Here is a 27200-nt window from a genome sequence, read left to right on the forward strand (position 1 = left end):
TGCTTGGCAGGAACGAGGCTCTGTGGGGAACTGGGGCCTGGCTGGGGGATGATCTGCAGGAACAAGTCTCTGTGGGGCACTGGGGCCTGGCCAGGGAATGCTCTGCAGGAACAGGGCTCTGTGAGGTACTGGGGCCTGACTGGGGGATGCTCTGCAGGAACAGGGCTCCGTGTGGTACTGGCTCCTGACTGAGGGATGCTCTGCAGGAACAGGTCTCCGTGGGGTACTGGGGCCTGGCCAGGGAATGCTCGGCAGGAATGGAGGGGCACTGGGGCCTGGCTGGGGGATGCTTTGGAGGAAAGGGGCTCCATGGGGTATTGGGGCCTGTCTGGGGGTTGGATGCTTTGCGGGAATGGGGGCAGACTGCATTGGAGGGAGAGTTAGTGATCTGGGGTGGTGGAGGAAAGATTTATTTCCTTACAGTTTAAAACACTTTGGTGTGGGTATGTTTTTGCCAACTTCTATTTACTCCAAAGTAAATTCTGCCCTTGGGAGCAGAACTCTCCTTGGGAAAGATCCCCCGCCCTTGCAATGGCAGGCTGAGGGAGCCTGCAGCTTGGAGCCCTCTGAGGAGCTCTCTAGCGCCCAGAGGGCTGGGTGTCCTGTGTATGGCTGAGTTAAAACAACCAGAAAAGAGTAAAAAAATAACCCTAACCACCAAAAGCAGCCCCCTATGTGGCCGAGATCCCCAGAGCCCCCACCTCTATATTCGAGAGACTCTCTGCTCCAGTACTCACCCCTGCATTCCAGAGCCCCCATTCACTTCAGTGCTCCCCAGAGCCCCCACCTCTGTATTCCAGAGGCCCCAACCCCTATTCCACAGACCCCACCCTCTCTGTGTTCTAGGCATCACCTCATATTCCAGAGATCCCTCATGCACTCCCTAGAGCCCCCAGCTCAGTATTCCAGAGCTCCACCCCCAGCGCTCCCCAAAGTCCGCACCCTCAGGAGCCCCCGCCCCATATTCTAGAGCCCCCACTCCCATGGAAGGGCAGTAGACTGGCGCTCACTGCCCCCTCCCCATCCTCGTGTGTGTTTTGCTTCGGCCATGACCCGTTGCTCGGCCGGGGACGGACGCGTCACTCTTGCAGGCTCTCCTCAGCTCGGCCTCGGACCCCGAGGGACAAGCCAAGTGGCGAGTTCGCGCGAGCTCCGGGGCCAGGAAACTACAGCTCCCAGCAGCTCCTGCTCCGGCTCCGGCTGGGGGCCGAGCCCGGCCGAGTTTGGGGAAAGCATTCCTGGAATTCGTTTCCTGTAGATTCCTGCCCGAGGCCGAGCCGCGGGATGGCGGGGCGGCAGCAGGCGGATGTCGGCGAGCGACCGCTGGGCACCGGGGGCAGCCTGGCAGCGTGAGGAGCCCCCCAGTCCCGTGCGCCCCGGCCGGGCCATGGCCGAGCTCCTGCTTCGGAGGACGTTCTCCAGGCTGAGGGGCAAAGAGAAGCTTCCCAGGAAGAAGGAGCGAGGTACTGCCGCGCTCGCTGAGCGGCGCTCGGGGCGCTGGCGGGGCAGGGATGCGCTGCTCAGAGCACCGGGGAAGCGCCCAACTTTAACTTTCCCGACCTTGAGGAGCGCGGAGCTGCTGGTCCGGCGTCGCTGCCAGGGCTACCCCCCGCGGAGCCGGGCTGCAGCTCGCCCCGGGGCGAGGAGGGGCCCGCGGGCAGGGCGGGGCGCAGCCGAAGGAAGGCGCTGGTTGTTGGGACGCGCGGCTCTGGCCCGGCACTTGGCTGTCAGCGGAGGAGGGCCCGGCGCGAGGATGCTCGCGGGAGCGGAGCGCCCCGCCGAGCAGGGGCTGAGCCAGCGGGGCTGCGAGGGGGCCTGGCGCTCTCCGCGCGCCCCGTCCCATCCCGTCCAGCGCTCGCGACCAGTCCTCAGCGGGCCGCCCGGGGCAGGGACTGCAGGGCCCCCGGCCATTGGGGGCGCCAGGGGAGCTGGGATCGGAGGGGCAGGTGGCGGCGCTCGAGCCCCAACCGTTGTCTCGCTCCTAAAAAGGCAGAAGGGAGGAAGGAAGAATGCGGGGGGAGGGCTGGAAGGACAAAGGGCAGGAGCCAACCAGCGCCCCGAGAGCCGGTGCTAGAATACTAGATTGCCCTGGCACTCCTGCTTCCCTGGGCAAACCCAAACCCTTCCACCCCAGCGGGGAGGGCTCACCCACCCAGCTGCCCTGCAATCCCCAGCATGGGGCAGTCCAAACTGCCCCCCCTCCCCCGGCTTCCTCCCCCCTGCGCTGGGGTTTGGTTGTGGTGCCCACAATACTGTTTGTTTCAGCACGGACGCGAGCACCAACCTTGGCCCATCAGGAGTCGGGATCCCAGCTTGTGTGTCAGGGCTGCTATGGGTTGACAGGTCTCTGTGTGCTGTGGCATAAGGAGTGAGTAAAGGGGGGGGTCTGGGTGTGAGTGCCAAGGGTGTTTGGGGGGGCATGGCCCAGCAGTGACAGAGGCACTGAGCAAAGGTTGGGTGGTGGGGGCTGAGCAGATGGGTGGAGGAGGGGACACAGTGGAGAGATGGCAAAGCATAGTCAGAACCAAGGAATAGCCTGGCCAAATCTCCCAGTGTGACAGAAGTCTTGTGTAACCCCCGGGATCAAACCTGGGACCTCTGGAGCTTAGTGCATGAGCCTCTACGGCATGAGCTAAAAGTCAATGGCCTGTTAGCTAAGGCTGTAGAGCAAACTCTCTCTCTCTCTCTCAGTGCCACTAGATGGGACAGAACACCACACCCAGAAGGTGTGTGTGGGTTACACTTGCACTATGTGGAGTGACTCAAAGCCTCAGCTCCTGGAGTCCTGTGATTTGGGAAAATTGGCAGCTTTCATTAAAAAAACATGGAGTTTCTGGTCCTGGTGGTGGGGGAGAAAGGCTGGAACCATGACCCCAAATGGTCACCCCCCCCCCCCCAAGGATCAAGTTTCTTTAATATTCAGAGGAAGGAATTGTTCATGCCAGAGCCAGCCCCCACCGAGACCATGAGGACATGGCAAAGGGGTGAGAGAGTGACCCAGCAAGAAGCCTCTGACAGGAGTCCAGGACAAGTGGCTTCCTGCAGTCAGAGCAGGTGCAGGTTCCTGGTGAGTTTGTGATTGAGAACAGCCTGCAATCCATGTTTTGGCAATTCCCTTTGCTAGATCAGCTCCTAGAATTGTCCTGCCCTTGCTATGCAGCCTTGTGGTTCATCAGAAAAGGCCATGCTGATAGCCAGGGGCCAAGGAAATGCATCCATGCGGACTGATTTGTCCTTAGCAGGCTGCCTTATGTGGGTGGTGATGGGAAATTGCAAATCTCCTGCAGAGCCCCCTGCAGGTCCAGTTGTCCACTGGTCCCATTCACTCTCTGCATGCAGCCATTGGGAGAAGGAAGATGCTCCCTGGATTGCATGATGCAGGGAGTCAGCTCTATCCACCCACCCATCACAGCCCACAGGAGCAGCATGGTCCCCACCAGCCCCCTGAGTGGCTGTGAGCAGTGCATGGCTGAGGAGGGGTTGCAAAGCGGTACCTGGGGCTCCCTCACCTGGAGGAGAGCTTGTGGCCGTGGCATGGTCTGCCCGGCCTGAGGATGAGCACCTCTGAGGCACAGAACAGCCACGGTCTAGGCTTTCAGGGCTTCACACTGGCACTCAGCTGTGACCTAGCAGCATCCACAAGCCGGGCCTCATGCTGCCTCCCAGGGGCTGAGGCTGTGTCCCATCCTTGCTGCTGGTGCTTGGCCACAGGTACCCTTGGATGCCATCCTGGTGCACTGGCAACCCTGCAGTTGTGCATCGGGGTATCACCTCCAGTGATCCTGGCCCATGGGAGGCAACAGGGGCCAGGGCAAAGAGCCAGTCTTTTGCCAGTCCCTGTGTCCCAGCACTCTCAGCACAGGTGAGGGGGCACTCACCAGTGACTGCACACACGCCCCTCCGGACTCCGCTCTGTGTTCCAAGTGTTTCCCTACAGATTTGCTCCCAGGAGAGAGGGCAGTGGGATGCAGGGCAAACTTGGAGAACAGCAGGGAGAGGCCACTGGGGTGAATCGATGACCGTGTCCAGCCACAAAGGGAATGGATGAAGGGCCGTGGGCCAGGGAGGGAAGGTCAGACTGGGCCCTGGTAGGCAAGGGTACAACGCTGCAGAGGAGGTGGCTCTTGCACCTGGAAGGATGGAATCGGGTTAGTAGTGGGGGGTGGCTGCTCAGAAGCGCTGCTGTGAGAGGTTGACTGCCCTTGGGGATGAGGTGCTGGGCTGGGACTCTGGAGATCTGGGGTGGGGGTCCTGCTGCTGGCAGGTTTGGGGCGCTGGTGCAGTAGGGTCAGGAGGCAAGGAGCCTGCCTCAGGGCAGGTCACTCTCCCTGCCACCAGGGAGTGTCCCTTAGCCAGCACCCCCTGGCCTAGCCTGATCCTGGGTCCCTGCCGTTCTTGGGATCAAGTCACTGGGGCAACCCAGTGAGCGGGAGATTCTGGGCGTTATTTCCTGTGCTGTCAGGTGAGTCACATGGTGCCGATTCTTTTCCCTGATTGGCTGTTGGTCCTTGTGCCTCTGCAGGGCTAGTGGAGTCAACTCACTGGGGTGCCACGCAGTGGACCCAGCCCTGCTCCCCTGGCCTCTCAGCAGCCTCAGCCCTGCTCCCTCTGCAAAGACCCAGCAGCCCCAGCCCCACTCCCCCCACCCTGCCCACCCCCCTATGAAGATGCAGCAGCCCCTGCCCCACTCGTCCCCCATGGTCCCAGCCCCGCTTCCCCCACTCCAGTGGCCCTAGCTCTGCTCCAGGTCCACCTCCCACTCCACACTGACCCAATGCTCCCAGCCTTATCTACCCCACTGAGCGGCCCCAGCCCCGCTCCCGAGCCACTCCCATTCTCATGAGAGGCCCCAGCTCTGATCCCCTCGACCCTACACAATACCCTCCAACGGCACCAACCCCATGGTCCCAGCCCCCCTCCCCCCGTTCCCCACCCTTTCAGACCCAACGGCCCCAGTCCCGCCCATCTCCCTGTGCAGGCCCAGCTGCCTCCACCTCACCCATTCCCCGTGTGGTCCCAATGGCTCCATCACCCCATGCCTCCCCCACCCACACAGTGGCCCCAGCTCCTCCCATCTCCCCATACAGATGCAGTGGCTCAAGGCCTCCCTGTCCCCTCTGTGCAGACCCAGCTCTGGTCTCCCTGCCCCCCTGTGCAGCCCCAGAACCCGTTTCGCCCGCCCCACCTGTCCCCCCGCTCAGATCCAGCAGCCCCAGGGCCCAGGAGCTCTGGGGTTTGAACCCTGGCTGGCATTGGTCTGCCCTTCTGCTGGGTATGGCCCACATACTGTCCTTTTTGTAGGGTCCTGGGCCCTAGGAGTCTGGGGGAATCTCGAACCTCTCAAATGTGGGGATTCTGGGTCGGATTTTGACACCCACATCAACCCCTCCAGCCAATGGCCATTAAGCCATCCTCCTGCCACAGCAACTGGCCAACCTTCATTGCCCCCCTGTAAACCCACCCTTGGCTCCTTCTTATTCTCCACTCCCCCCACTCTGGTCCCTTGTGATTCAACCAGCTTCATCCTGCCCCTCAGCTCCCCAGCACCTGTGAGTAGAGATCTCACCCAGCCCCAGCAGGTGTGCCAAGGGATGGGGATGTGTGGGTGTCAGGAATGGGGTGCACACACGTGTGTGTGGGAGGAGGAGGTGGGTGCGCATGTGTGTGAGGAGCAGAGAGGATGTGGGGGGCAGCAGGGTGTGTGTGGGGGACAGTAGTGTGGTGCACGTGTGTGTGGGAGGGAAGGGTAGTGAGGAGTGTGGTGGGGAGCAAGAAGAGGAGAAGATGTGGAGGCAGTGATCTGTGTGGGGGGAGTGAGGAGTGGGGGGAAGCGAGGAGCAGGCAGGGTGTGAGGAGGCAGAGGAGTGGGGAAGATGTGAGCGGGCAGTGGGGTCTGTGTGTCCGGGGAGTGGGGAGTGTTGGCGTGTGTAGGGGAAGCGGGGTGTGTGTGGGGAGCGAGGAGCTGGGTTTGTGTGAGTGGGAAGCAGGGTGCATGTGTGGGGGGATCAGGGAGGATATGAGTGGGGAGCATGGTGCGTGTGTGGGGGGAGCGGGGTACATGTGAGGAGGGAGCAGGGACAATGTGAGCGGGGAGCAGGGTGTGTGTGGGGGGAGCGAGGAGGATGTGAGCGGGGAGCAGATTGCGTGTCAGTGGGGAGCAGGGTGCATGTGTGGGGGGATCAGGGAGGATATGAGTGGGGAGCATGGTGCATGTGTGGGGGGAGCAGGGTGCATGTGAGGAGGGAGCAGGGACGATGTGAGCGGGGAGCAGGGTGTGTGGGGGGGAGCGAGGAGGATGTGAGTGGGGAGCTGGGTGCATGTGAGGGGGGAGTGGGGAGGATGGGAGCAGGGTGCATGAGTGGGGAGCAGGGTGCATGTGTGTGGGGAGCAGGGAGGACGTGAGTGGGGAGCACAGTGTGTGAGGGGGAGTGGGGTGCATGTGGGGGGGAATGGGGTGCATGTGGAGAGAGCAGGGTGCGTGTGTGTGGAGCAGGGGGTTGGGAAGGGGAGTGTGAGTGTGAGGGAGGGAGCGAGGAGTGGGAAGGAGGTATGGGGCAATGGAGTGTGCGGGGGAGAGGAGCATCTGTAGGGAGGTATGTGCGTTTGTAGGGAGGGAGACGAGTGTAGATTATATGGGGAGGACTTAGCCCCTTCTCTGCAGTCCCATGTTTGGTGTGCCCATGTGATGCTGGTCTATGGGCTCGTTCCCAGGAGGGGGCTGTGGGAGGCAGGTGCTGTACACAGGGGATGGGCCCCGTTCTGCAAAGGGTCCAGTGTCCCCACGCTGCGGGGCCAGTCTAGGCCAGGCTGGGAGGAGGGAGCACTGCCCTCACAGCCAGGCAGTAAACAACAGGAAATCCAACTTGGCAGGGGCTGTGAGCAGCTGTGTGTGCTGGGAGCTCCCCGCCTGCCCAGCCAGTGCTCCCACAATGACGCCTCTGTCAGCCCTGCTGCACATGCTGAGGCAGCTAGGCCCAGGAGGCTGAGGGTGAGTGCTAAGGCTGTGGCAAAAGACTTGTGGGAGGACTCCACTGTGCAAGGGTTCGGCTCAGGCCCCTGCAGGGAACAGCCCCCCTCGAGCAGAGGTCGCAGACAGCCCATCCCTTCCCCCAGCATTGCACATCCTGAGCAGGGAGTGTCCAGAGCTGCCTCCCCCATAACAAAAAAATGGCCATGTTGGTAGGACCAATGATCCATCCAGCCCAGTGTCCGGTCTGAGCAGCTGGTGCCAGATGCTTCAGAGGAAAATGAACAGAACAGGGCAACTATTGAATGATCCTTTCCCTGTCATCCAGTCCTAACTTCTGGCAAACAAAGGGTTAGGGACACAGGACAAGGGATTGCATCCCTGCCCATCTTGGCTAATAGCCATTGATAAACGGATCCTCCATGAATTTATCTCATTCTATTTTGAACCCAGTTATACTTTTGGCCTTCACAGCACCCATGGGAATGAGTTCCACAGGTTGACTCTGCATGGTGTGGAGAAGTACTGCCTTATGTTAGTTTTAATCCTGCTTCTTATTAATTTCATTGGATGACCCCTGGTTCTTATGTGAAGGGGTCAATAATATTTCCTTACTCACTTTCTCCACACCAGTCATGACTTTATAGACCTCTATCACATCCGCCCTTAGTTGTCTCTTTTCTAAGATGAACAGTCCAAGTCTTTTTAATCTCTCCTTTTCTGGAAGCTGTTCCGTCTCCCGAATCATTTTGTTTTTTCATAGATGTGATCATCTAGCCTCACCTCCTGTATGACACAGGCCAGAGGACTTCCCCAAAACAATTTCCAGAGCAGATCTTTTAGAAAAACATCCAGTCTGATTTAAAAATTGTCAGTGATGGAGAATCCACCACCCTTGGTAAAATTGTTCCGATGGTTAATAACTCTCACTGTTAAAAATCTACACCTTATTTTCCAGTCTGAATTTGTCTCGCTTCAACCTCCAGCCATTGGATCATGTTAGACATTTCTCTGCTAGATTGAAGAGCCCATTATTAAATATTTATTTCCATGTAGGTGCTCATAGACTGTGATCAAGTCATAGACTATGATCAAGTCACCCCTTAATCTTCTCTTTGTTAAGATAAATAGATTGAGCTCCTTGAGTCTATCACTATTAGGCATATTTTCTAATCCTTCAGTCATGCTCATGGATCTTCTCTGAACCTTCTCCAATTTATAAACATCCTTCATGAATTGTGGGCACCAGAACTGGACACAGGATTCCAGCAGTGGTTGCACCAGTGCCAAATACAGAGGTAAAATAACCTCTCTGCTCCTATGTGAGATTCCCTAGTTTATGCAGCCTAGGATCACATTAGCTCTTTTGACCACAGTATCACACTGGGAGCGCATGTTCTGCTGATTATCCACCATGACTCCCAAATCTTTTTCAGAGTCACTGCTTCCCAGGATAGAGGCCCCCATCCTGTGAGTATTACAATCTTTGCTCCCAAATGTCCACATTTACACTTAGCTGTATTAAAACACATATTGTTTGCTTGTGCCCAGTTTACCAAGCCATCTGAATCAGTGACCTTTTCATTATTTAACCACTCCCCCAAATTTGTGTCATCTGTTGCCCTTCTCTGTACCTTTTCCAATTCTAATATATGTTTTTGAGATGTGGTGACAGAACCTCATGCAGTATTCAAGGTGTGGGCATGCCGTGGATTTATCCAATGGCATTTATGATATTTACTGGCTTATTATTTATCTGTTTCCTAATGGTTTCTAATACTCTGTTCGCTTTTTTCACTGCTGCTGCACTTTGGGCAGATGTTTTCAGAGGACTATCCATGATGACTCCAAGATTTCTTTCTTAAGTGGTAACAGCTAATTTATACACTGTCTCCTGCAGCAATGCATGGCCACAACCCTATTCCATGGGTCATGCCCTCTCTCATACCACCCGTGCCAGCCTCAGCCCCTATCCCACAGGCCACACCTCCTCCTCTACAGCCCATAGCAGCCTCAGCCTGCATGGCCACACTCCGGTCCCATAGGCCATGCCCCATGCTTGTTCCCATACAACCCACACCAGTCACAACAACACATGGTCATGTTCCCATCCCACACAACCCACACAAGCATCAGCCTGCATGGCCATACCCCCGCACCAACCCATACCAGCCTCAACCACGCTCCTATCCCTTTTCCATGAAACAAAAGTGTTGTTCTTTTTCTTCCTCAGTCAAGGGTGCCTGGGTATCTTTGCCTCCAAAACATAGTGGCTCAACCCTTTGATGTCTACCTGCAGATAAGGTTTCTCTCACCCCCCAGCTGCTTTGTTCTTCCTATTTAGTTTGTTTTGAAATTCTTACAATCCTTCATTTGCATTCAGTCCAGACTGGTGATAAGGCACCCACTGTGAAACATACAATACTTAATTTATGTGCAAACTGCCCGATAGAGAAACATTTCTTGTTGGAGAGAAACCTGTTCTTCTCCTTTGCTGGTGCCAAGTCTCTAGACACAGTCTTGAGTATATTTTCAGTATATCTACATAACTCTTTACATAGTACCTGTAGGTACATTTCACAATGATAGTATTGACCAGTGTGACACCAGCTTTTATTTGAGACCTCCTACAACATTATTTGGTGAACCAGAATGTATACGCCAGAATCAGGAGATTCCAGTGACCCCTCTGCACCCCCTTGTCAGTTGGCATTAAGAGGTTTGTGGTGTGTCTGTACTGGGTGTGCACTAAGTGAGTGTTGGGCTGTGTGTGCTGGGAGAACACTTGGCATGGTGGGTGGGTGTGTAACCACTTGGTATGTGCTGGCTGTGGTGCGTGTTGGGTGCATACTGACAGTGCACTGGGTATGGTGTGTATGTGTATATGCTGGGTGGGCACTTGGTGTACGCACTAGGTGTGCACTAGGTATGGCATGTGTGTGCGCTGGGCATGTTCTGATATTAACCCTCAGCTCACATTTCCTGTTCCCCACAGAGCTCCCCTCGAGGATGCTGGACTCTCCCATGGAGCTGGAGCCAGGCCCTGGGCCAGAGCCAGTGTCTCATGACCCCGACGGGAGCTGTCGGAGAGGGGCAGCCATCACTGTGTCCAGGAAGCAGAGCTGGGCCAGGTTCTCATGTGGCATCCGGGACGTGCCATGTAGCTCTTACAGCAGGAAGGTGCCTGCCAGTCCCACGGCCTCCGCAGAGCTGCAGGATGAGGGTGAAGGGGTAGAGCCAGGGCGAGAGACTGACCGGGATCCCCAGTGCCCTCTGCGACCCCAGGAGCAGTTCTTCCCCACCCACACAGGGGGGCCAGCCCTTGAGGATGAGGCATGGCTTGTGGAGAGCCCCCCAGCCGCAGCACCCCCCACCCCTCAGCCCGGCCTGGCCCCTGGTGATGAAGAGGCTGAGTCGATGTGCAGGTATGTGGAGCTTTGCGCCTCCGGCACTGCTGTGAGATGTGCCAGTCATGGTGCCTACTTGCAGAACCTGGAGAAGAGCAGCCGCCACTGGATCCTCTCCTCAGGCAAGGCCCAGGGCCCAGAGGAGCTGGCCCCCAGTGCCAGCACAGAGTTGAAGGAGGTGGGCGCCATGGGCAGCGAAGGGGAGATCTGGTACAACCCTATCCCTGAAGATGAGGACGTTGTGGGTGTCAGGCAAGGCACCGAGCCCGGCAGCTCCTGGAGGAAGTGGGGCAGTGGCACAGGGAGCCGGGAATCTGACAGGGACAAGGCCAGGCCCAGCAGGGCAGAGCCAGGTGATGAAGAGCCCCCCAGGAGCATCGCCAGGCAAGTGGAGAGCCCCAGCTCACAGAATGCACCTACCCCAGCTGGGCCAGTGGGTCGAGGCGAGGAGACGGGTGCCGGCAGGACACAGGCCTATGGTGAGGGGTATGGTGCTAACAGGGTGTGTTGTGGGTTGAACAGCATGGCAGAAACATGAGACAGAGCTGCTTCCACGTGGCCCCACCATCTTCTGGTGGCAGCCCCACCCTGATCTCATGAGCCCCTCCTCTCCCATGGCCCCCCCTTGCTGGTTCCCTGATCCCATGGGGCACCTGATCCCGTGGGGTCCCCCTCTTTCCATAGAGCCCCTCCCGAGGTCCCTGTCCCTGCATCCGAATCCCCACTGCAGCCTGGTTCCCTGTGTGGGATCAGCCACTCTCTCCGTCCCCAGCAAGTCAGTCTTGGCTGCTCTGGGTCCCACAGGCCCTCCTCTCTGTAATGGCCCTTCCCTTCCATGCCCCAGATGAAGGGGCTCCCTTTCTCCATGCATTCCAGTGTCCACTGGGGCTGGGGTGCCTGTCTCATCAAGTCTCTCCCCCCAGGGAAGTTGCCGATTTCATGTGTGAGCGCGGCTGTGGGGTTGGCTGGCCCATCCCCCCCGCTGAGCCCCAGCGTCTCCAAGAAGGGGCGCTCCCTGGGCAGAGTGAAGTCCCCGGGAACCGTGCGCCGCCTTTCCCTGAAGATGAAGAAGCTGCCTGAGCTGAGGAGGAAGCTAAGCCTACGTAGTGCCCGGCCCCGGGGGCAGGAGCCTGAGGGCAGTGGCAGCACCTCACCCCAGGATGCCCGCAAGGAGCCAGGGAATGTCATCAGCCGCTACCACCTGGACAGCAGCGTGGCATCCCAGCAGGGCCCGCACCGTGCCAAGGCAGCCAGCAAGGGTGGCTACCTGAGTGATGGTGACTCCCCTGAGCTGCTGGCCAAAGCGGACAAGCGTGCCTGTCCTGGGCCAGAGGGGCATGAGCCTGGGGCCAGGCTGGACGTGGATGCCTTCCAGCCCTACAGCTCCTTGGAACAGCCGCGCTGTGTGCAGCCCATCTCGGGCCTAGTCAGTGTCCACCTGCACGGTGTGGGGGACCTTAAGCCCCCAAAGGCTGAGTCCAGGGAGGTGTTCTGCGTCCTGCAGGTGGACGCAGCCCCCAAGGCGCGCACGGCCCTGCTGCCCTGGACAGCCGCCTTCCTCAGCCTCAACCACACCTTCAACTTGGAACTGGAGGGGGCCCGACACCTCAAGGTCATTGTCTTCTCCTGGGACCTGGCTACCTGCCGGAACCGTGTGTGCTGCCATGGCACCATTGTCTTGCCCCACATCTTCAGAGGTAACGGGAGCAGCCAGTGAGGCGGGGGCTCTGGTGATCGGGAAAGGGCCTGAGTGGGGGCAGTGGCATCCAGGCAGGGGGCAATGCCCAATGGGGCTCAGATGTACAGGGCTCTGGGGGGCACATACAGATGAGCAGGGATCAGCACCCCATGGGGTTCAGCTGGGCAGGACTCTGGGGGGCACATACAAATGGGCAGGAGCCAGGATCCAATGGTGCTCAGATGGACAGGGCTGTGGGGGGGCATAGGACAGAACTTAGGTGGGGCAGATGCTGTGGTTTCCCAGCTGGCCCTTGCTGATCCTCCACATCTCGCTCCGATCTGACATGTGCCGGTGCCCTCTGCTCTTCAGGGTGCAGGGCCCAGCAGCTGGCAGTGCGGCTGGAGCCACGCGGGCTGCTCTACTGCAAGCTGATGTTGGTGGAGCAGTGGGACATGCCCAGCAGCCCCAGTGACCGGGAGCCCCGGGTCTTTGGCGTGGAGCTGCGTCACTTGGTGGAAAGAGAGAACACTGCCACCAAGGTGCCGCTGCTGATCCAGAAATGCGTCTCCCAGATCGAGAAGCGGGGACTGAAGGTGAGTGGTGGGGGAGGCGATAGTGGGGGAGTGGGCTCTGCAGGACACCTGGCACTCCAGCCCCATGCCACGCAGTTAACACAAGCACAGCAGGTACATGGCAAGGAGCCGGTGAGTGCGGCTCCTGAGCAGGCAGGATCCCAGCAGGCCATGGGCTCTGTGCTGTCTTCCCTCTTTGTATCCCTGTCCCCTCCCCATGCTGCCCCTTGGGTCCTGGGACAAGTGGGGAGGGCTGGGCTTTCCCTCTGACAGCACCTCCTCTGCCCAGATTGTAGGGCTTTACCGGCTGTGTGGCTCGGCGGCTGTGAAGAAGGAGCTGCGTGATGCCTTCGAGAGGGACAGTGCTGCTGTGATGCTCTCTGAACAGCTGTACCCAGACATCAACGTCATCACAGGTCAGTGCCCAGCCACTCCTCACCCCCATGCAGCACCAGCACAGCTCCCGGATTGCCACCCCCCCCACGCACACTCAGGAACTCAGCAGGCTCACTGCAACACCTGGCCACTAGACCCCACTCCCCTCCCAGAACTGAGTGTAGAACCCAGGAGTCCTCAGTCCCAGTCCCCCCTGTTCTAACCCACTCGATCCCATTCTTCTCCCAGAGCAAGGTAAAGCTCACAGGAGTCCTGTCTCCTGGCCCCCCACTCTAATCTGGTCCAACTAACTTGATACCGTTTTGTGATGAGATTACAAGTTTGGCTGATAAAGGTAGTAGTGTACATGTCATATACTTAGAGTTCTGCAAGGCGTTTGACTTTGTACCCCCTGACATTTTGATTAAAAAACTAGAACAATATAAATATAACAGCACACATTAAATGGATTAAAAATTGGCTCACTGATAAGTCTCAAAATGTAATTGTAAAAGGGGAATTGTCATCAAGCAGATGTGGTTCCAGTAGTGTCCCACAGGGACTGGTTCTAAGCTCTACGATATTTAACTTTTATTAATGGCCTGGTGAAAGAAAACATAAAATCATCACTAATAAAGTTTGCAGATGACACAAAAGTTGGGGGAGTGGCAAATCCTGAAGAGGACAGGTCACTGATCTAGATTGCTTGGTAAACTGGGCACAAGCAAACAATGTGTGTATTAATACAGCTAAATGTAAATGTATATATCAGGAAAAAGGCCACACTCACAGGATGTGGGGATGCTATCGTGGGAAGCAGGGACTCTGAAAAAAGATCTGGTAGTTATCTTGATGGATAATCAGCTGAACAGTGGCCAAAAGAGTCCTTGGATGCATAAAGAGGGGAATCTTGGGCAGGAGTAGAGAGGTATTCAGCACTGGTGCGACCCTGCTGGAATCCTGTGTCCAGTTCTGATGCCCACAATTCAAGAAGAACATTGATTAATTGGAGAGGGGTCAGAGAAGAGTCATGAGAATGGTTGAAGGATTAGAAAATATGCCTTACAGAGAGAGACTTTAGGAGCTCAGTTAATTTAGCTTAACAAAGAGAAGGTTAAAGATTGACTTACATAGTCTATAAGTACCTACATTTGAAAGAAATATTTAATAAGGGGATCTTCAATCTAGCAGAGAAAACTAACACCCATCCAATGGCTGGGAGTTGAAGCAGACAAATTCAGACTGGAAATAAGGTGTATATTTTAATGGCGAGAGTAATTAACCATTGGAAAAAGGGTCGTGGTGGATTCTCCACCACTGACAGTTTTTAAATCAGATTGGATGGTTTTCTAAAAGCTTTGCTCTTAGAATTATTTTGGGACGTTCTCTGGCCTGTTATACAGGAGGTCAGACTAGATGATCATAGTGGTCCTTTCTGGCCTTAGACTCTCTGAACCCACTAGACCCCACTCTCCTCCCAGAGCTACGGGTAGAACCAGGAGTCCTGACTCCTAGTCCCTCTGCTCTAGCCACTAGACCCCACTCACCTCCCAGAGATAGAACCCAGAAGTTCGGGCTCTCTGTGCACTCCCTGTAGTTTCTATAGGCTGCTCAGTGCCATGAGTCCTGTGTCCTCCCCACAATGGGACCCAGGAGGGACCAGTGTGGGAGAGGAGCCTGCCAAGGAGCTGACAGGAGTCTGGCCTTTTTCCTGCAGGGATCCTGAAGGACTATCTGCGGGAGCTGCCCACGCCCCTCATCACCAAGACCCTTTACCAGGTGGTGTTGGAGGCCATGGCCCAGCGACAGCCCCAAGACATGCTTAGCAGGCAGAATGCGAAGGAGACGGTCGCTCTGCTGGACTGCCTGCCGGAGATCGAGAAGGTGAGTGCAGGGGACTGTGGGCAGGTAGGAAAGGACATCTGGCTGTGAAGCCAAGCCATGGTGCCCTTGGAGCAGTCCTGGGGGGCTGGTTGGTGCTACTGCAACAATGTCACCATAGACTGTCACATTCCCATCTCCTAGGTGGGAGGCTGTGGTCAGCTCTGCCCCTACCACACATATGGTGGCTGGGCATGTGCATGGCACAGCCCCAGGCATGGAGTCAGCACTGTCCTGCTGCACATGTGAGAGCCAGACATATGCATGGCATAGATCTAGACACGGAGCCAGCGCTGCCCCTGCCACACACATGGGGGCTGGGCATGCCCGTGACAGTGGTTGACAGTGCTGCTCCTGCTGAATATGTGGGCCAGGTATGTGCATGGTACCACCCTGGACACACAGCCAGCGCTGCCCCTGCCATGCACACGGGGGCTGGGCACACATGGCACTGCCACCAGCACAGAGCCAACGCTGCCCCTGCCATGCACACGGGGGCTGGGCACACATGGCACTGCCACCAGCACAGAGCCAACGCTGCCCCTGCCATGCACACGGGGGCTGGGCACACATGGCACTGCCACCAGCACAGAGCCAACGCTGCCCCTGCCATGCACACGGGGGCTGGGCACACATGGCACTGCCACTGGCACAGAGCCAGCGCTGCCCCTGCCATGCACACACAGGCTGGGCACACCTGGCACTGCCACCGGCATGGAGTCAGCGCTTTCCCTGCCACACACGGGGGCTGGGCACACCTGGCAGTGCCAGTGGCATGGATCCAGTGCTGCCCCTGCTGCGCACATGGGCTGCGCATGCCTGGTACAGTGCTGGATACATGGAGGCTGGGCACTCCTCTGGCACAGCCTCAGGCACGTAGCCAGTGCTGCTCACTGCAGGGGCCTAAGATCCTGGGCTGCTTTCCAGGTTGGCTGCCCCTTGGGATTGAGGGATTTCACCGCAGTGAGATCAGAGGAAATAGCACAGTTCTCGTAGATTCACAGATTTTAGGGCCAGGAAGGACCATTAGATCACCCAGTCTGACATCCAGGGCAGCACTGGCCCTTACATGTCACCCAGTTACCCCCATGTTGTGTATTGAGCCCAGTAACTTGTGTTTGGCTAAAGCATCTCCCAGCCCGGCCCTAGCCTGGCTTTGGAGCCATCAAGAGACAGAGAATCCACCACTTTCCCTGAAGTTTGTGCCAGTGGTTCATCCCCATCCCTGGTAAACACTTGTGCCTGATTTCTAGTTTGAATTTATCTGGCTTTAGCTTCCAGCCACCTAGGCTTCAGTGTCAGGCCGTCCCTCCTTCCCCCGGCTTCTCCGAGTCAGGTACTTTCCCTCCAAGGAGCCTGGCAGCTGGGCACAGACTAACGCTGTGACCTCTGAGGTACAAAAACGTGGGATTTCTGGGATGATCCTGAACCGACAAAACTGGATGGGTGGGGCAGGGCCAGGCCCTGGACTGACGCTCCCCTCTCCCCAGGCTACGCTGACGGTGCTACTGGACCATCTCAGCTTGGTGGCCTCCTTCCACGACTTTAACCGCATGAACTCCCAGAACATTGCCGTGTGCTTCGGGCCAGTGTTGCTCAACCAGAATCAGGAGCCATGGCGCCAGAGGGCCCGCAGCTACGCCCACTGTGAGGAGATCTCCAGTGCTGTCGACTTCAAGAGGCACATTGAGGTGCTGCACTACCTGCTGCAGGCCTGGCCTGGTAAGTGCAGCTGAGGGGAGGGAGCGTGTGGCCACAGGACTGCTGCGGGGAGGGGGAGAGCGCCACGAGGGCCTCCGGAAGGGTAGGGGGGAGAGCGTGCCACCGAGGGCCTGCTGCAGGGTGGGGGTGGGGAGCGTGCCACCGGGGCCTGCTGCAGGGTTGGGGTGGGGAGAGCGTGCCGCCGGGGCCTGCTGCGGGGTGGGGTGGGGAGAGCGTGCCGCCGGGGGCCTGCTGCACGGTGGGGGTGGGGGGAGAGCGTGCCGCCGGGGGCCTGCTGCGGGGTGGGGGGGGGGAGCGTGCCGCCGGGGGCCTGCTGCGGCGGGGGGGGGGGGGGGAGGGTGCCGCCGGGAGCCTGCTGCGGGGTGGTGGGGAGCATGCCACCGGGGCCTGCTGCGGAGTGGGGGTAGGGGAGCATGCCGCCGGGGCCTGCTGCGGAGTGGGGGTAGGGAGGCGTGCCGCCGGGGGCCTGCTGCGGGGTGGGGGTAGGGGGGGAGCGTGCCGCCGGGGGCCTGCTGCAGGGTGGGGGTGGGGAGCGTGCCGCTGGGGGCCTGCTGCGCGGTGGGGGGGCGAATGCGCCACCAGAGCTTCTCCCCTTGGGATCGAAGCCCCTGATTAGCCTGTCTGACTGTGGGAGGAGAGAACTGTGGTAACTGCGACCTGTCTCCCCAGCCCCCTACAGGAAAGGGCGTGGTGTGGAGGGCCGGGAAAGGGCCCAGTCCAGCTGCCTGCGGCAGAGGCGCCGTCCTGCCCTGCGGCTGGATCTGCTGGGGAGCGAGGTGGTGGCTCGTCACCGGCCCCGAGGCCTGGAGAGCCCCCCCACCAACCGCTACGCTGGGGAGTGGAGTGTGTGCAGCCAGGAGTATGGGCTGGTGGCCGGGCCGGGGCACGAGGTCAACTACACCGAGGTGGCCGGCAGCGACAGCGAGAACGAGGTGCTGGACCTGCGGGAGGGGCTGGGCGGCCCCAGCCAGACGGTCTTCGTGGGGGACTTTGCCTTGGTCGACGACCCTGAGGCGCCCTTCAGCCCCCGCCTCAACCTGAAGGACTTTGATGCCCTCATCCTGGACCTGGAGCGAGAGCTCTCCAAGCAGATCAATGTGTGCCTGTGAGTGGCCTGGCTGCTCCACCACAGTGCCTGGCTCTCCCTGCCCCTACGCTCCCTGGGACCGTCCACATCCCCTGCCGGGCTCCAGTGTGACCAAAACATGAGCCAGCAGGGGAGGTGCCAGGCACCAGATGGTGGGGCTTCAGCTAAAGAATTTTAGGCTCCATGCTCAGGAGCCTGGCCCAGCCCTGTAGCAGGCGATGACTCAGGCCGTCAGCCTTAATCCAGCAACCTGCCCAGGAGCAGGGGCCCTGAGCAGCAGGTACAGCGTACAGGAGGTGTTCTCATGCTCTCTCGTGGGCTCCAGCACACTTTGCCCTCTGGGCTTGAGCTCGGGAGAGACCAACACAGTGCACGCCTGGGTGTGGCCGCCGAGCTCCCAGGGGCACGCGCCCAGGCGTGACTGCCGAGCTCCCAGTATTAATAGGAACTCAGAGATTAAGCCAAAGCCATTTGGAGTGTGACCAAATTTGTGTAGCACTTGGCTCTCGCAGCCTTTTGATTTGCACAGCATGGATGGGGGCTTGGAGACACCAGGGCAGTGCTCCACCAGGCCAGTGTGTGGCAGCTCACTGAAGTTGGGGCTCTGGGGCTGGAGTATGGATGAGGGGCTGAGCCAGCCAGGGGGCTGCACTCAGGGTCACTCACTGCTGCAGTGTTTGTCACTCTCAGCCTACCGTGGGTGACGTAGTAGTGCTATCTGGCTACAGGGCAGCATCACAGCCCTGTGTGATGGGCTGGAAGGAGCCTGGATCCTGGCGTTCCCTTGGCCCGGCTCTCTGCCCTGGGGCGATACCATGTGCAGGGAGCGCACAGGGCAGGGGGAGCGGCTCCCTCCTGAGCCTTCTTTTCTCTGGATCTCAGAAGCCAAAGAATCAGCCTCTGAGCCTGTCCCCTGACTGGACTGGAGCAGAAGTTTGTGGGCACTGCTTGTGTGACCCTGGCAGTGGGCTTTCCAGGCTGTAGAAGCTGTGCCAATATGGTGCTTCATGCAGGCTAGTCAGGAAGGCAGCGCCAGGCCCTGGGCGTGGTACAGGGGATGGGTCAGGAGCACCATGCTGTGGAACTGGCCTCGCTGTCAGTGTTTTGCTACTAAGTGCCACCCTGTGTCCCACTTGGGTGGGGGGCAGCCTTGGGCCAGGAGAGAGCCAGGGCTAAGGCTTGTTCCTGGCCTCCCTCCATCCCAGGCGAGGCATCCCCCCTGCATAGTGTTAGAATATCGACAAGGGTCCCTGACCTCCACCATCTGTGCTCTGCTCCGGGGCTGCTTCACACAGAAGCCACAATCTACTGCACCCTGCCAGGGAGGAAGAGGGGCCGTGCCAGTTATGGCAGCTCACTCTCAGCTTGCCATGGCGTTAGGTAGTATCTTGGTGCCATGTTTACATCCTCCCCCAACCTGACAATACTCCAGGCTCCCCCAGCCTGGCTGCTGCCTCCAATCCTGCTTGGCTGCAGCTCTTGGTGGAACAGTGAGGGGAGACTAGGGTGACCAGATGTCCTGCTGTTATAGGGACAGTCCTGATTTTTGGATCTTTTACTTATATAGGCTCCTATTACCCCCACCCCCCACTCCCACCCCCTGTCCTGATTTTTCACATTTGCTGTCTGGTCACCCTAGGGGAGAATGGGCTGCAGCCCTGGGATCCCATGGCACGTGGACAGACCAGCATGAGGCAAGAGATTGGGGCCTGGAGTTCTTTGTGGCTGCTTCTCATGGGCATCTTTGGTCTCATGGGCAGGCCCCACCCTGCAGCTGGCTGACACTGAGAACCCAGGGCCTGGGGTTGGCAGCCAAGCCCCCAGCTCTTTCCAGCCTGGGCTTTCCTTGCGCCTGCTGTTCAGGCCAGGCCTGGCAGGGAGGCCTCCCATGCACTCTTGACTGAGCAGCAGCAGCAGGCACACCCCTGGATGTGATCTGGAGGCTCCAGCTCACTGGCTGTCACCTCCACCTTCTGCATTGCAGAGTAGAGGAGGCTAGTGCAGAGGCTGCACCAAGGCCTCTGGCTTCCGTGCAGTACAGCCTCCTTGGGCAGTAGCAAACAGAGCTCCAAGCTGGGGCCCTGCTGGGTGGGTGCTCAGGGCTGGTGGGGAGCGAGAGGTGATTCCCTGGATGTGCCTTTCCCCAAATGGATCCCATGAAAGGGCAACACGTGGGCAGACTAGCCCCAAACTAAGCTCAAGGCATCAATGGCCCTCTTGCACCCAGGCCAGCTCTGGCATTTCCCAGGGTACTGCTGGGATACCTGATGCTGCTGTGCCTTGCAGAGCCTGTGCCTGCAGCGCTGATTTCAGTGTGCCAGGCGCCCAGGCACAGCTGCCTGAGGGTGCTCACTGCAGGGCCTCATGGAAATGCACCCAATCCCCCTGCACAACCATCCTCCAGGGAGCCTGGTACTGGAGAGTCCAGCTTTAGTTAGATTTCTTGCTTGTGTATGTATGATGTAGGTGTGTATACATGTTTGGGTGTGTGTGCAGTCAGTGTAGTGTGTGCGTGGGTGTATGTTTGGATGTTTGTGTGTGGAAGGGTGTAGGGGTGTGGTTTGTGTGTACATTTGAGAAGGTGGGGATGGACGGTTGTGTGTGGTGTAGGGACATGTTTGTCTGTGGTGTGTGTGTACGTGTTTGTGAGTGGGATGTGCGTGTATGTTTGTGTGTACATCTTTGGGGGTGAGATGTATGTGGTTTGTGTGTGCGCATGTTCATGAAGCCTGGCTGCTCTGTGTGGATATTTAATGTATGGATTTTCACAATGTTTATAAAATACTCAGTTATAGGGGAAAAAAGCCATTTTTTTTGCAGAGGGAAGAGGTAAAACCATGACACATGCTCTTCCCCTCACTCCAGGCTCTAATGGAAATTCACCCCATCCCCTCTCAAAGCACAAGGCCCAGTAGCCCCCGTTCTGAGCTGCTCTGGCAGGGAGGAAAAGTGCCCAGAGTTTGGGGGCAGGGGCCCTTCATCCAGTATTAGCTTAAGGGAACCCATGTGAATGTGACGGGAGGGCTGCAGTGCCTCCTGCCATGGATGAGTCTGGGACTGAAGAAGGGGGTCACAGCGGAGTGCCACCATGTTACAGAAGCAGCTATGCTTGGGGGGGCCCTCTCTGGGGCGGGGGCTGCATGGTCCAGCCATTCCCCCCATTGCCTGGCACCCCCTGCCATGGGGAATTGGAGATGGCTACTTATTGTGTGTTAAGGAAATACCCATGTCAAGGTGGGAGTCAGCATGGTACCCATGTATGCACACCAAGGCATCCTGCCCACTGCCAACACCAGCAATAAAGGACACCAGCTACACCTGCCATTGTGTTTGTGTGTGCGCACGTGGGGGCCACATTCACCAAGGGAAGAGGGTGCCTCTGCCAGTGCTCCAGCTGCCTCCGACCCAGCTGTTGTAGGTGCAGAACACTCAGGCCATGGCAGCAAGGGCTGGGTGGGGTCTGGCTGGGAAATCACTGGGGGGGCAGCAGCCTGGCTATTGTGGGCAGGAAGGGCTGTCCCCTTCAATGGCCTCCCTGGGGTGGCTGTAGGCACCAGCTTTGCCTTCCTGTCTGCTGGGCAGTATCACTGTGCTGGAGCTGGGGGTCCGTGCAGGCAGGAGCAGTGATGTTTACTCCTGGGGGAATGCTGCACCAAAAATTTAAAAGTTCTGTGCAGAATATTTTAAAATTCTGCATATTTTGTAACAATAACAATGTACTCACATAAATTTCAACTATTTTGATAATTTAGTTCAAAATACCTGTCAGCTACTATATCTGTAACAATACAGACAACAAATGAACTTCCTCCAGGGGCAGAGAGTTAAAGAAACCCCTACAACAACCCAATTCCTCTTTCTCTTCTCCCTCTCTGCCCCAACTGGGGAGGGCAGACACCCACACCCCCTCAGCTGCGGGGTGCCCCCCAGTCCAGGCACCCACTCCCCTACCCCCCCCGAGGGAGAAATAACCTGATGTTGGGTCCAGGGCTTGTATGGAGTTTCCTGCATGCCACCTCTTTCCTTCAGGGCATGCTGGGAACTGCAGCTGCTGGGATGACTCCAGCTTTTACCCCCTCCTCCCAGCAGCATCTTCTATTTGGGAGCTGGGCTCTGCGAAGTCCAGTGGCCCCTACTGGCAGTTAGCAGCACCAATTCTGCAGGCGCAAAGGAAATTCTGCACAGAACATTAATTCTGTGCAAATGCTGCATTGCGTAGTGGTGCAGTATTACCCCAGGAATAGATGTTTCCACTGCTCAAATGCCATGTGGAGGCCAGCAAGGCCCCCTGCTGGCCTCAGCCTAAATCTACAACGTGTGCCAGTTGTTGCAGCCCGAATGGGTAGAAAGGATACATGGGAGCAGCATGGCCTGCAAGCCCTCAGGTCATGCCCATGGCTCTGGCAGGGGGAGCAAGATACAACTGCTCCTCTCTGCATGGGCAGCTGGCCCCAGGCTCTGCCCCTGCATCAGAGACCATGGCCTCCTGCTTTGGGTGCTGGCTCTGCTGGCTTTTAACCCTTTGCCAAGCTAGATCACTGCCTTGCTGTGGGGCAGCACTTGAGCACCAGAGCCTGAAAGCAGCAAGGAGCTAACATTGAAGGCACAGTGAGAGTGCCCCTCATCCCAGCCTGATCTCCAGGAACTGAGTAAGAGTAAGTGGGCAGGGAGCAGCAAACCTGTGCTGGGGGGACAGCCCCCCCACCCCACCCCTCCCAGCATCTGCCTCCCCCAGCACTTTGAGCAGAGGAGCCCTTGTGCCCTGCATCCCACCCAGTCCCCTCTCCATTGCCCCCACCACAGGCTGGGTGAGAGGCACAAGGGCTCCTCTGCTCAATGTGCTGAGAAAGGCATGGAAAGGAGGGTGGGAGACTGTGGCTCCAGTTGTGTACAGCCCTTGGCCCAATTCTCCGCCTGCCCATGCTGGCAAGGCACTCCAGTAGGAGTGGCAGGTTAGGCCTGAGGCAGGCGCTGGAAGCCACGGCTCAGCTCTCGCTTGCTGACAGTAGGGACACCTGTGCCAATACCACAGAATCACAGAAATGTAGGACTGGATCTCAAGAGGTCACCACGTCCAGGCCCCTGTGCTGTGGCAGGACCATGTAAACGTAGACCATCCCTGACAGCTGTTTGTCCAACTTGTCCTTAAAAATTTCCAATGATGGGGATTCCACAACCTCCCTTGGAAGCCTGTTCCAGAGCTTAACTAATGTCAGCATGAGAAAGTTTGCTCCTAAGCGACCAAAGGAGCTAGTGAGTTTTGCGAGGGAGTTCTCCAGCTGAAGGAGGAGCGATTACATGACCCTTTGGGTAAGTTTGTTTTGTGTGTGTTTGTGGTGTCCTTGCTGCTTGACTGAAATATACCATGTGGTCTGTTTGGGGAAACCATGTGCTGACCGGGTGTGTGCTAAGCCTAGGAGCTTGCTAGGCAAGGCTGAGAGCTTAATGAGGCTTGAGCAGCAAAGAATCCTGTGGCACCTTATAGACTAACAGACGTTTTGCAGCATGAGCTTTCGTGGGTGAATACCCACTTCTTCGGATGCAAGTAGTGGAAATTTCCAGGGGCAGGTTTATATATGCAAGCAAGAAGCAAGCTAGAGATAACGAGGTTAGTTCAATCAGGGAGGATGAGGCCCTGTTCTAGCAGTTGAGTGAAAACCAAGGGAGGAGAAACTGGTTCTGTAGTTGGCAAGCCATTCACAGTCTTTGTTTAATCCTGAGCTGATGGTGTCAAATTTGCAGATGAACTGGAGCTCAGCAGTTTCTCTTTGAAGTCTGGTCCTGAAGTTTTTTTGCTGCAGGATAGCCACCTTAAGATCTGCGATTGTGTGGCCAGGGAGGTTGAAGTGTTCTCCTACAGGCTTTGATTCCTAAGCCCTTTAGCACCCATCAACCCTTAACCAGGGGGGTGGGGGTACTCAGGAAGACCAGGGCTTTAAAAAGCCCAAAATGACCAGAGAAACTAGCAGGAGTAGCTAACGGGAGTTTTGCAAGGGAGTTCACCAGGGGAGTATGTGTGTGGGGGAGGGAGGGTGCTAGATACACCATTCTTTAAACATAAACCTCCCTGATAAAAACAACCCTTAACAGGGGGAGGGATAGCTCAGTGGTTTGAGCATTGGCCTGCTAAACCCAGGATGGTGAGTTCAATCCTTGAGGGGGGCCACTTAGGAATCTGGGGCTAAAATCTTGGTCCTGCTAGTGAAGGCAGAGGGCTGGACTCGATGACCTTTCAGCTCCAGGAGATAGGTATATCTCCAATACATTTAACCCCCCTGTGGATCCCCTGATAAAAACAAAACAGCAACAAAGGAAGGAACTTCAGGAGTAAAAAAGAAAATGCAGGCAGAAGTCCAGCAACACAGTGGGAACTATACAGTTTATTGCACCCAATGCAGCATATATTATGCCACCTGCCCATAGTGCAAGGAGCTCCTGGCCCTCAGAGACCATGTGTGGGCATTGGAGACCAGAAGAGTTGAGCTGGAGGAGCTAAGAGAGAGAGAGGTTCACAGATGAGACTTTTTGGGACACAGTACAATGGTCCCACCCCCAGGCTGACAGCCTCTGTGCTGTTGAGGAGGATGGAAAGTATCAGGGAAGGAGAACATCCAACTGGAGTAGAAGGAAATGATCCCATAGTTGGGACCTTCCTTCCAACTGATGTGGTTTCCTCTCGCACTGAGGATACCTCTCCAGGGGAGGGAACTCCAATTAGGAAGAGATAGGCATTAGTAATGGGCAATTCAATCATTAGAAACATAGATTGCTGGGTATGCTACTTACTGCAGTGTCTTCACTGCGGTAGGTCAACTGCTGCTGCTCCCCCATTGACTCCGCCTACGCTTCTTGCTCTGGTGGAGTACCAAAGTCGATGGGAGAGCACTCGGCAGTCGATTTATTGCATCTTCACTAGACGCGATAAATCAAACCCCGGTGGATTGATCACTCTGGAGGTAAGTGTAGAAATGCCCACAGAAACTTGGTGGAATGAGGATAATCAATGGGACACAGTAATACCAGGGTACAAAATATATAGGAAGGACAGAACAGGTCGTGCTGGTTGGGGGAGTGGCACTATATGTGAAAAAAAAGCATAGAATCAAATGAAGTAAAAAATCTTAAATGAAATGAATCACTCTGTACCATAGAATCTCTATGGATATTTCCATGCTCTAATAGTAATATAGCAGTAGGGAAACATTACTGACTAGCATGGTGATATGACTGTGAAATACTCAGGGAGATTAGAAAGACTATTAAAATAAAAAACTCAATAATAATGGGGGATTTCAACTATCCCCATATTGACTGAGTACATGTCACCTCAGGATGGGATGCAGAGATAAAGTTTCTTGACACATTAAATTACACCCCAATGTGCAGAAAAATTAGCAAATATGGCAGGCAACCAGCTTGACTCAACAGTGAAACCTTTGATGAACTTAAACACAAAAAAGAAGCTTACAAGTGGAAATTTGGACAGATGACTAGAGAAGAGTATAAAAATATTGCTCGAGCATGCAGGGGTGTAATCAGGAAGGCCAAAACACAATTGGAGTTGCAGCTAGCAAGAGATGTGAAGGGTAACAAGAAGGGTTTCTACAGGTATGTTAGCAACTAGAAAAAGGTCAGGGAAAGTGTGGGACACTTAGTGAATTGGGGAGGCAACCTAGTGACAGATGATGTGGAAAAAGCTGAAGTGCTCAATGCTTTTTTTGCCTCAGTCTTCAGACAAGGTCAGCTCCCAGACTGCTGTCCTGGGCAACACAGTATGGGGAGGAGGTGAGCAGCCCTCAGTGGTGAAAGAACAGGTTAAGGACTATTTAGAAAAGCTGGACATGCACAAGTCCATGGATCCAGATCTAATGATTCCGAGGGTGCTGAGGGAATTGGCTGATGTGATTGCAGAACCATTGGCACTATCTCTGAAAACTCGTGGTGACTGGGGGAGGTCCCAGATGACTAGAAAAAGGCAAATATCGTGCCCATCTTTAAAAAAGGGAAGGAGAACCCAGGAAACTACAAACCCATCAGCCTCACCTCACTCCCTGGATAAATCGTGGAGCAGGTCCTCAAGTAAACCATTTTAATAGAATCATAGAATATTAGGGTTGGAAGAGACCTCAGGAGGTCATCTAGTCCAATCCTCTGCTCAAAGCAGGACGACCACCAATTAAATCATCCCAGCCAAGGCTTTGTCAAGCCGGCCTTAAAAACCTCTAGGGATGGAGATTCTACCACCTTCCCAGGTAACCCATTTCACCGCTTCACCACCCTCCTAGTGAAATAGTGTTTCCCAATATCCAATAATATCCTAATATTTTGAAGCACTTGGAGGAGAGGAAGGTGATCAGGAGCAAGTCAACATGGCTTCACCAAGAGAAAGTCATGCTTCACCAACCTGACTGCCTTCTATGATAACTGGCTCTGTGGATATGGGGAAAGCAGTGGATGTGATATATCTTGACTTTAGCAAAGCTTTTGATACGGTCTCCCACAGTATTCCTGCCAGCAAGTTAAAGTAGTATGGATTGGATGAATGGACTATAAGGTGGATAGAAAGCTGGCTAGATTGTTGGGCTCAATGGGTAGTGAGCAATGGCTCAATGTCTAGTTGGCAGCCGGTATCAAGTGGAGTGCCCCAGGGGTCGGTCCTGGGGCTGGTTTTGTTCAACATCTTTATTAATGATCTGGATGATGGGATGGATTGCAGCCTCAGCAAGTTCCCAGACAACACTAAGCTGGGGGGAGAGGTAGATATGCTGGAGGGTAGGGATAGGGTCCAGAGTGACCTAGACAAATTGGAGGATTGGGCCAAAAGAAATTGGAAGAGGTTCAACAAGGACAAGTGCAGAGTCCTGCACTTAAGACGGAAGAATCCCATGCCCCGCTACAGGGGACTGACTGGCTAAGTAGCAGTTCCACAGAAAAGGACCTGGGGATTACAGTGGATGAGAAGCTGGATATGAGTCAGCAGTGTGCCCTTGTTGCCAAAAAGGCTAACGGCATATTGGGCTGCATTAATAGAAGCACTGCCAGCAGATCGAGGGAAGTGATTATTCCCCTCTATTCGGCACTGGTGAGGCCACATCTAGAGTATTGTGTCCAGTTTTGGGACCCCCACTACAGGAAGGATGTGAACAAATTGGAGAGAGTCCAGTGGAGGGCAACAAAAATGATCAGGGGGCTGGGGCACATGACTTACAAGGAGAGGCTGAGGGAACTGGGCTTGTTTAGTCTGCAGAAGAGTGAGGGGGTATTTGATAACAGCCTTCAATTACCTAAAAAGGGGTTCCAAAGGGGATGGATCTAGATTGTTCTCAGTGGTACCATATGACAGAACAAGGAGTAATGGTCTCAAGTTGCAGTGGGGGAGGTCTAGGTTGGATATTAAGAAACACTATTTCACTAGGAGGGTGGTGAAGCAGTGAAATGGGTTACCTGGGAAGGTAGTGGAATCTCCATCCCTAGAGGTTTTTAAGCCCATCTTGACAAAGCCCTGGCT

General features: G+C 56.2%; 1 protein-coding gene across 5 annotated transcripts; it reads left to right on the forward strand.

Moving 5' to 3' along the window:
* Window positions 1-1278: 1278 nt before the first annotated feature.
* SYDE1 (synapse defective Rho GTPase homolog 1) lies at window positions 1279-21009 on the forward strand. Of its 5 annotated transcripts, XM_039514511.1 has the most exons (10): window positions 1410-1463; window positions 2266-2368; window positions 2946-3067; window positions 9963-10853; window positions 11298-12071; window positions 12425-12648; window positions 12917-13043; window positions 14720-14886; window positions 16374-16605; window positions 17275-21009. In XM_039514511.1, exons 4-10 carry the CDS (start codon window positions 9977-9979, stop codon window positions 17712-17714), a joined length of 2841 nt encoding a protein of 946 aa, XP_039370445.1. In that variant the 5' UTR covers window positions 1410-1463; window positions 2266-2368; window positions 2946-3067; window positions 9963-9976; the 3' UTR covers window positions 17715-21009. The 5 variants fall into 5 exon arrangements, with proteins under 5 accessions (XP_039370442.1, XP_039370445.1, XP_039370444.1 ...); XM_039514510.1 differs by lacking the exon at window positions 2946-3067; XM_039514508.1 differs by lacking the exons at window positions 2266-2368; window positions 2946-3067 and having other exon boundaries at window positions 1279-1463.
* Window positions 21010-27200: the final 6191 nt, after the last annotated feature.

The sequence above is a fragment of the Mauremys reevesii genome, linkage group 25, assembly GCF_016161935.1.
Source record: "Mauremys reevesii isolate NIE-2019 linkage group 25, ASM1616193v1, whole genome shotgun sequence".
Lineage (NCBI taxonomy): Eukaryota > Metazoa > Chordata > Testudines > Geoemydidae > Mauremys > Mauremys reevesii.